At 41.6% G+C, this 10,083-nt stretch overlaps 1 protein-coding gene across 4 annotated transcripts in view; it reads left to right on the top strand.

Annotated features, from left to right (window-relative positions):
* The window catches only part of GMEB1 (glucocorticoid modulatory element binding protein 1), a 28,407-nt gene that overhangs the window by 522 nt on the left and 17,802 nt on the right, over positions 1-10,083 (top strand). The window contains exons 1-3 of one of the 4 annotated variants that reach the window (XM_046662628.1): positions 87-1,454; positions 5,003-5,169; positions 5,794-5,951. In XM_046662628.1, coding sequence (XP_046518584.1) covers positions 5,824-5,951 — 128 coding nt within the window. In that variant the 5' untranslated portion in view covers positions 87-1,454; positions 5,003-5,169; positions 5,794-5,823. Of the gene's footprint in view, positions 1-86; positions 5,170-5,793; positions 5,952-10,083 lie in introns of those variants that run through there. The other 3 variants (XM_046662631.1, XM_046662629.1, XM_046662630.1) reach the window with 3 other exon arrangements.

The raw sequence follows: 10,083 nt of genomic DNA, 5'->3' as shown, positions 1-10,083 counted from the left end.
GGGGGGGGCCCTGGCGCCCCCGGACCGGGGGGCCCGGAAGTCCTCGGGCGAGGGGCCAGGAGGGGCCGGAGAGCCTCCGGACCGAGAGGCCCGGACGTCCAGGACCCCGGCGAGGGTCCGGGGACCCTGGGGTATCCCCAGAGGCGGGGTCCGGGGCGCGCCGGGCCCGTCGCTGAGGGGCTGAGGAGAGGCCTGGGTCGCGCTCGCGGGGGAGGGAGGGGGCGAAAGGGGAGGGGGGCCTGGGTGGCTGCCGGGAGGAGCCCCCCGGAGCCTTGGCGCGCGCGCAAGAGCGGAGGGTGGGTTCTGCTGGGGACAGCCGAGGCCAGGCTTCACCTGAGGGGCGCGGTGGAGGCCTCGGCCCTGCAGTCCGGCCAAAGAGGCAGGTGTTTTTCCCCAGGCAGGCGTGGTGGCAGTCCGGGTAGTGGGAGCAGGGGACGCGGAGGGAGAGCTCCCGGGGAAGCGAGGGGCCCCTGCCTTCCCGTCGTGAGGGGCCGGGAGGAGGACACCTCAGAGGCTCCCAAAGTCGGGATGGGGCGGGGGTTGAGTCCCTGCTGGTAGAGAACGGGGTGATCTGGTGTGTCACGGGTGGGGAGGGCCATGTTTTTGAGGGCCCGAGAGGAGATAATTGAGGGCAGGAAGCGTACAGCACCCTCACTCTCTGAAATTAGGTGTCTCCTGATGGAGGGGCAGAATCCTCCCTCGGGGTCCTGGACACTGACCCTCCAGACTGAGGCTTGTCGAGTCTTGCCCCGGGGTTCAGGGGAAGCCTCGGCTGCCCAAGGAGCAGGAGGAGGCCTGAATTCTCCTCTCAAGTTGAGAGAAATCTCAAAGCCACTTCCCGGCAGACCCAGAAGGGGCCTGGAATGGTGTCTGTTTAGGAGAACCAAGAAGTGGGGTTTCCTGCGTAACCTCGAGGATTCGGGAAAGGGACGACCAGATCATTCTGTCCTCACGGAGGGATTCCTTTTGCCCCCCTTGCCTCTGATGATTACCAAAGTGCTATGGGGGGACTTCTTCATTAAATGTCTGGACTGCTGCCCCCGATTTGTCAGCTTCTCATCGGTTATGCATGTTTAGTATCTACTGACTTGATGACTGTTTCATCAGTCAACGACCACTTACATTTCCCTCAGCAAGCATGTATTGAATAGCTGTCTTATACTTCAGCTGGGTTAGTTTGGGCCCTGTTTTGGTCTTGTACTAAGCACAAGTACCCTAGACTCTAGTGGGATGACCCTTCAAAGAACCCTCTTGTCCCACTGCTTCCCCAAACACCTGCATCGTAGTCTCCGATGTGTGACTTACCCTGAACTTGGTTTGCTCTGGCTGTTCCCTCACAGTGGTCCTGGGTGGCCTTCCTGTTGGCTTCATTACATCTGGTAGCACTCTGAATCACCTACTAAATACACGAGAAGGAATAAAGAAGGAAAAAAATCAAGGAGTTTTGGCCTCAAGTAATAATAAAGTTTTAACTTGGAAGTTTCTTGAGAATAGACTGCGAAACAGTCTACAAAAATTACAGTGTGGAATAAATACATTTTGGGGGTTAGGAAATTTAAAGATATCTGGTATTTCTGTTATTCCTTTTCAGCATCAGCTCTGATGTCCCTGTGATCATGTGACACTTGTGCTTACATCTTGCCATGTTTTAAACATTAGTTTTCAGGACACAAAAAAAATTTAATCCTGAGTAGGTCAGATGTCATTGTTTAGCTTTCCACTTGCTTATGTGAGCAGTCATGTGCTTACTTTTAGGGTGTCTTTGAAAGTAACTGCAAAATAATTTTTGCTTTTCACATAAATATGACATACTGCCTTTACATGTGTTGCCCTAGAATTATAGATAGTGTAGTGTGATGCCACCATGAATTCTCTAAGGCCTCTTCCATGAAATACCCGAAGGATCAGTTCACTCATCTTGCCTTAGGAGTTTTTGTTGCTATAAACAAGAGCTGCTTTTCAGTTTACACTCAGCTCAAAGAGATGGCCTTGCAATTAGCCAGTGTAGTCTGTGGAGCTGGTAGCTGGTTACTTGTTAGAAATATGGTATTTAGGGTAATAAGAAATATTCAACCCAAACTTGCTTCTCTAAAGAATGTAAGAATTGCCATGTTGGATCAGACCTGTGTTTCTGACTGACACTGAGAGACATATTGTAGATGATTACAATTATCTTCTCTGATAAACTCAGAAGGTTGGAGAAGCAGCTAGAACATTCAACTTGGGTTCCGAGGTGTGGGAGGGGTAAGGAGTAAAATAAGAGTTCCTATTGAGTAAAGTATTAATCAAGTGCTTAGTCAACCACTTATTCAGAGTGTTGTAGAGAGACCTCAACCTTAGAGTAGAAGGTTGAAACTAGAATCATCCTCCTAATTCTGCTTTTCTAAAACCCATTAATTTACCTAATCTGTTAATTTTAAAAAAATTCAACATCTTTTTGGAGTAATAAATTCCACCTTTTGGAATAATAAATTCCATAAATTTGTTACCTGCTAAAGTATTACATCTTTTTAATTAGTTAAACATGTAATAGTAACAGAACAGTGTTCGACCATAAATGAGTGGCCAACAAATGTTAGCTGTGATGATTATTTTAATTCACCCTACACTTTTGTGTTTCACGCTTTGAAGATATCTATTGGTTCAATTATTCTAGGATTGATGGCGTTTGTATGCTTCATCATATCCCTTTTTTTCTTTTTCTAGACTTCAGGGTGCTAGTTGTTTTGGTTCTACTGCTGGCACTGAGCCAAACCAGCCTATCGATTCTTTTTTTTTTTTTATTTTTTGTAATGCTTCAGTGCATGGTTGTACATCCTAGTTGTTAGTTTAGTGCTCTCTGTGTGCTGCCACCACAGTATGACAGACGGGTGGTGTGGTTCCACGACTGGGAAATGAACCCAGGCCACAGTGGTAAGAGCGCCAAATCTTAACCATTAGATCACCAGGGCTGGCTCTGTTTTTCTTCTCTAGGTTTAAACCTTTATCCTAAAGAAGTCATATTGTGTACTGCAATATCTTATAATTACTTTTTCCCTGTAGTATGTGACAGTGCCATGCATGTCTTTCCTTTCTGTAGTTCCTTAAGAGCAGATACTGTCTCCTTTCCAAGAAGGGGAGGCTAACTCTGTGCCTCATGTAGAGTAGAGACTCAGTAAATATTTGTTGAACTGGGAATAGTGATGGGCAATAAGTAAGGCAGCTTAGCCTAGCTGCCTAAGCAAATGTATATCCCCTAAATTAGAAGAGTAGAAAATTCTAGAAGTCTTTTAGGGTAAATTGGGTCATTCATCGCACAAAAATTTAATTACATGCCTGCTATGTGTTAGATTTCCTTAGAAAGGTTTAGGTAGGCAGTTTTGGAGATGGAGTCTGATACTTGAAAACTCTTACACTCCTGTGTCCTGGGCAGGGGAGCTGTTGAAAAAGAAAAGCAATCCTTGCTCTCCCAGGATGCAGTCTGGTGGGGAGAGGCTGTTGGTTGTGATGGGGTACTGCAGGCACTGAGGAAGCAAGAACACAAGCTCACATCTGATCCAGGAAGTCACAGAAGGCCTCCCCGAGGAAGTGATGTTTTAAATAAGTCACAAAAGTTTAGCACTGACTAGTCCAAGAGGAAGGAAAAGAGAATTCCAGGTAGAGGAAACAAGTGTGAAGGCTCCGCTGAAGAAATATGACATGTTTGAGAAATTGGAAAAAATTCAATGACAGGAGCCCACAATGTGAGAGGAAAACTATGAGAAATGAGACTAGCAGGGTGGGCAGGGGACAGATTGGGAGGATTTTGTAAGCCATGTTAAGGTGTTTGCACTTTATTCTAACAGCAAAGAGAATCCACTGAAGAATTTTTAAGTAGGAAAATGACCTGTGGCCTTTAGTAAGATCACTTTGTCTGCTCTGTAAATAATAGATTGGAGAGCAAGACCAGAGATTAGGATACTGATGAGAAGCAGCTGGAAAAATGCAGGTAACAGTGTAGTGGCTCAGAATGTGGTGGCAGCACAGATGGAGAATGGGGGATAGTCAGAAGAAAGATATAGGTGATAGAATGGATAAGATTTGGTGGTTGATTGGATTTAGAAAGAGGAGTCAAAAATAACTCAGTTTCTGGACTGAGAAAATGAGTGGAGGATAGCAGCATTTACTGAGGCAGGAAACACAGGAGCAGTTTTGAGAGGGAACATGAGTTCGGTTTAAGGTGACTACAAGATATTTTAAGAGGCTTTTGGATAAGAGGAGGTGTAGAATTCAGGAAAAATTTTGAACGTGAGACTCATAAAGGGCAGAAGTATAAGTCAGATGTGGGAATTTTAACTAGGTCAAATACAAACAAAAATTGATTGAATCAACATATGTCAGTGCCTATGATGAGCAGGGCTATGGGAGACAAAAAGAGTTTTAGATAAGCAGTACCTGTCCTCACAGACAGTACAGTGCGGTTATGAAGATAGATATCTGTTCAGTTAACTACAGTATACTATAGTATAACTATAGTATAGGTTCATCACAGTGATGAACACTAGAGGAGAGCTACAGACCACGTGTCGGGGGACTGCAGAAAAGAAAATGGTTTGGCAGTGTTTTGTGGAGGAGTGGGTTTTGAGTTGGGCCTTGAAAGGAGAAGGAGCTGAGGGAGAAAGGAGTTTGGGGCTTAAGGAATAACAAGGGTACCGAAAGCACATATTACGTATTCAGAATACAGTGGGTGGTCGGTATGTCTGGAGCTTAAGGTTCTTGGGGTATTATAGTTGCAGGTAACTGGAAAAGTATTTTGAGGCCAAATGAGGGAGACTTTGAGTGCTATGCTTAAGTATGTGTATCATAGGCAAACAAGTGCTGTGGCAGAGCTGAGATGTGGATTCAGTTGTCCGACTATCAGTCACATATTCAAACCTACATCCGTCGTGTGCCTACTCTGTTCAGCACCGTCTCACATATCTAAGTAAATACAGTGCTCTTACCTATACTCTCTTAAGTGACTCCTTTCTTTTCAACTGTGAAGACTACCAGCTGGAGAATATCCTGGGGCCCTCTGAGTTTTCATTACGATTGGGACAATGCTTTGAGTTACTTTAGAGTCAAGGAGCATGTGTCGTGGATGGTTTCTTCAACAACCCTGCAAGGGAGATGTCAGGTGGATCATCTCTCCTTTCAGTCTCAGGCAAACAGGTATACAATTGGATTCAGCATTTATTAAACAACCACATGATGCAAGTCATCTTTCTCTTTCCATACAGCTTAATTCAGTTAGTCAGCAGATACTTATTAAGTACTCACAAAGGACAGAGTGCTCGATGAGGTGTAATGGCTGGTTGCAAAGAAAATAGATGATTCCTACTTTCTAGGAGCTTACTGTTCGGGATAGAACTAGTTTTGTACTGTAAACCAGCTCTCCAGAAAAAAAAAAAATACCCTGATTTGTAGTGCTTGCCAATTTCTGTGGTGTATATACTCCCAGCACCACTGATTTCAAGCTACCAACTTGATGTCGCTAAACTCAGAGTTGGGAATAGATGTGCACAGTTGGTTCTTAGGAGCTGGTAGAGTTGGCTCCAGCACACTACTGGATGAATCACACATACGAAGAAAACCTACAACAGCAAGTGGGTACGAAGGCATTTCTGGAAAGATCAGAGCCTATGTGAGCCCCTTCTCACAGTTCCCCATCCTTTTCAGAAGACCATGATCTCCAGGGTGCCCTTGGAGTTGGTAGTCATTATCTTGGTGTTCCCTTCCTATGGTTGCCATCTTTTCAAGCCAGACAAAATTACTGGTGCTTCTTTTTTCTGACAGCAGCCTCAGCTATCTGACTTCATGTGAAAGATGGCTAATGCGGAAGTGAGTGTCCCCGTGGGGGATGTGGTTGTGGTACCCACTGAAGGAAATGAGGGGGAGAACCCTGAAGACACTAAAACCCAAGTGATCTTGCAGTTACAGCCTGTGCAACAAGGGTAAGTGACTCGAGATGTGGATATTCTGAAAAATTTGGGAGGTTTAAAGAGTGGGGAAATTATAACTTTATGGTTGCTTAGCACAGTGAAACATTCACCATCAATCTCTCAGAGCTGGCTAAGTTTTCATCTCCATAATGTAGTTTGTGCTATATTCATCATTTTAATACTTATTACAACAATCAGCTGTTTCCTTTCTCTCCCTCTTCTCCACCATGATCTCCTTGAGGGGTAGTTACGCAGCTCCCTCATCTTATTTATCCACACTAGTTAGCAAAGACAGTGAAGTTAGAGTCAGAGGAGATTAGGCAAGGCAGCTATAAAAGTTTTCCTACCAGAAGCTCTCTTCACCCTCATGGATGGACAAATTATCAAGCTTAGTCTATCAAAAATATATATCAACCACCTACTATTATATAATGAGTTACAAAGGTGTCAGAAGAAATATAGCACATGGTTCCCAAAGTCATGGAGCTTGCAATCTAGTTGTACAAACCAAAAAATACATATATGTAAATAAAGAGATCACTTACATGGCAAAAATCTAAGAAGTGCTAAGTGGCATGGCTAGGAAGTGCTTTGATGTCAGAGGATTACTAAAATCTAAGAAGTGCTAAGTGGCATGGCTAGGAAGTGCTTTGATGTCAGAGGATTACTATGAATTTGAAAGGAGGTAAGTTTTAAAAAATGGTCTGGAAGGTTAAATAAGAATTAGATCTACTGGGGCAAAGGAGGGGTAGCTATTTTATCTTGGGGAATGTATAAAAGATTCTTCAGGGGTCCGCGGTTCAGGGGCATAGCGGTTAAGTTCATGCACTCTGCTTCGGTGGCCTGGGATTTGCTGGTTCAGCTCCTGGGCACAGACTTATGCACTGCTTATCAAGCCATGCTGTGGCAGGCGTCCCACATAAAAAGTAGAGGAAGATGGGCACAGACATTAGCTCAGGGCCAATCTTCCTCAGTAAAAAGAGGAGGATTGGTGGTGTATGTTAGCTCAGGGCTAATCTTCCTAAAAAAAAAAAAAAGAGATTCTTCATATGATTAGAAATGTTCTTGGGCAAACGTAATCCAATCCCAATCTACTAAGTAATGTACCTTGTCTTAACACTTCTGGAGAAAGACAATCAACTTCTTGGTAATTTTTAAAACTTTTTAATATAGAAAACTTCAAATATACACAAAAATGAAGAAGATACTATAATAAACTCCCATGTAAGCACCCATCAACCAGCTTCAATAATTATCAACACAGGGCCAGTCTTATTTCATCTCTAAATCCACCCACTCCTGAATTTTTCTGAAGCAAACTCCAGACATTAGCATGTATCTGTAAAAGATAAGGACTTTCTCTTTTTAGTTTTTAAAATATATCATAGTTTGCTGACATTTCTGAATATTGTTAAGCATGAAGAAAATATTCTAACATCTATAAGGGAAAGTTGATATAAATAATTCCTGACATATAGTCAATAGAATGATTTAAATTTTTTTTTTTTTTTTAAAGATTTTATTTTATTTTATTTTTTCTCCCCAAAGCCCCCAGTACATAGTTGTATATTCTTTGTTGTGGGTCCTTCTAGTTGTGGCATGTGGGACGCTGCCTCAACGTGGTTTTGATGAGCAGTGCCATGTCCACGCCCAGGATTCGAACCAACGAAACACTGGGTCGCCTGCAGCGGAGTGCGCGAACTTAACCACTCGGCCACGGGGCCAGCCCCAGAATGATTTAAATTTTTATAGGGACCAAAAGAATATCCATGCTTATTCACATTCGCTTCCTTGGGAATTTCATTTGTTACACGTACAACAACTTTAGTCATTACCCTTTGGTACAAGAGGAAGGAGTAAAGGGTAGGTTGTGTAGTCCTCAGCAGCTTTGTTTTCTTATGGAGTCATTATTTCTCTGTCTTTCCTAAAGCACTCAGTTGTCACTTGTCATATGCCCTGTAGAGAGAGAAAAAATTTCTTTGCTACTTAGAGACTTAATTCTTTTGAAGATTTAGTTTCCCTTATTTTTCTTTTGTCTCTTTATTTTACAAATGATACTGCCTTTTCTGGAAACCTCTCATTGCTTGATTAGATATAGGCATCTTTCTACAACATGTGTTGACTCCCCCAGTCCACTGTTTGCGCTGAATTTAGTATATGAGCTAGTGAATAATCATTTTGAGGTACTGCATTCTGAGATGCCTGCCAATCTGATGCTCAATTGATTTCTCTTGTTGTATTATTTAATTATATAATATTTTATTGCATTTTAGCCTCATTTTATAAAAAGGAGCAGGGAACAAAAACATTGATACTAGTGACAAGAAGTACAGGTCTTATAAGTTTAATATACTTGAAACAAAGATGGAAGTCAGCAGGTGTCAGTCTTCAGCCTCAGTCACACTTAACCTGATTGGCTGTAGGTTCAAGTATGAAGGAAAGAAACAGTCAAAGAGCATGTATGAATTACTAGGAACATATTGGTAAAGACTGTATCCAAAGGCCAGAAATAATTGGAGATTTTAGATACAGACTTTTGGATTTCAATATATAAAACTCCTCTTATATGTCTTTAGCTTTTATATATATGACATTTTATACTTTTTAAAATATTCATTATGTACATGTTTTCAAGAATACATTGTGAAGCAAAAGTAGAGTGTCTGGTAACAGTCTCCCGATATGAATACATAGAACCTGACACATTGTATAAGATGATGCTGTCATAGTAACACCAGATCAGCTTTAAAATCTGTCCACGTTTAACTTTTTTTTCTTAAACATAGTTACTAAGGTATCTAGAAGGCTTTTAATTCTGGGAGCTTGTCAACATAGAAGAGATGTTTAGCATATACTTTGTTTAAAAAAAGAAAAGAAAGAATAGTTACTAACTTTTTCAAGTGAAGTCTTTTATAACATACTCAAAAAGTTCTCGGAGGAGAGAAGGTACTAGGGTTCTGTCACTGTTCTTGGCTTTCCAGTTCATTTTGGATTCATAATAAAGTTTTCGACACAATGAGATCAGGGACTGGTGATTTTCGTACTACGTAAGTTTACTGAGCGTGCTGACTGACTTCATTCTTCTGTGGAGGACCGGGGTCCAAACGGAGTGGAATAGTTCAGGTTGAGGTATAGGAGCCCTCCTTTCCCTTTCATGCTCATATCCCTCCCTAGTAGAAAGTTTAAGTCTTAAGAACATATATAAACTCTTTCAGATTAGTAGGGTACCCCTTAGTTTATATCATAATCTTAATCCAACATTCAATTAATCAGAATATCTTTCCTCGACATTCTGGATAAAAAGAACTTAACTATATGTGGATTTTCAGTTTTCAGAGAATTAGAATACAATAAGGTAGACTTTACTTTAAAGCTCTAGTGAGCATAATTTTACCTTCCTTTAATGATTTATAAGGCATGTTAGTATCTTAAAATGCCTTAACATTTTGAATGTATTTTATGATTTTTTACTATAGCTGTAGTAGGTATAGAGAATTAGGCTAAATCCATTCCTACCCTGAGTTGCTTTAGAAAATTTTTCCCTGATAAAACCTTGTTTACTCATAAAAATATAGACTATGCCCTCTACTTCCCACTCCATGTGCAATTACTGGTTGTTGAACTTAGGTATAAATAAGAGTTTATTCTTTTAAGGGATTTTGCAGATATTGGCCAGTTTAGAATGAGTTTACTAATCTTGCCTTAAGCAGTGGTTTCTCATATTTATTACCATCCTCATTCATTGACCAGCCATTTGAGTGCTTTGCCATGTTCCAGTTAGTATACTATGTTCCAGGCATACAAAATAGAATAAATGAATAAGACATAATCTCTGCTCTCAGGGACCTCGTAGATTATGCCCCAGGTGAGACAGACACGTAAACAAGTGTATAGAATTAAGTGTTTTAGGTGTTGTGACAAAAGCCTAGAGTAAAGTTGGGTCACAAAGGAGGACATGGGTGATTATACTGGAAGGAATGAGATGGAAGGAAAAGCATCATAGAGGCTACTCATTAAAAAAATGAATAGATTGGGAAGAATTTTCTGGGAAGAGGGAGAAGTAAGAGCAAAGAAAGAAGGTATAAAAGAAGATAGCAGTTTTGGGAACCACAAATAGTGTGGTATGATGAGGGCTTGGATTATA

Source organism: Equus quagga, chromosome 5 (genome assembly GCF_021613505.1).
Source record: "Equus quagga isolate Etosha38 chromosome 5, UCLA_HA_Equagga_1.0, whole genome shotgun sequence".
Classification (NCBI taxonomy): Eukaryota; Metazoa; Chordata; class Mammalia; order Perissodactyla; family Equidae; genus Equus; species Equus quagga.
This window is presented reverse-complemented; position numbering and strand designations above follow the sequence as displayed.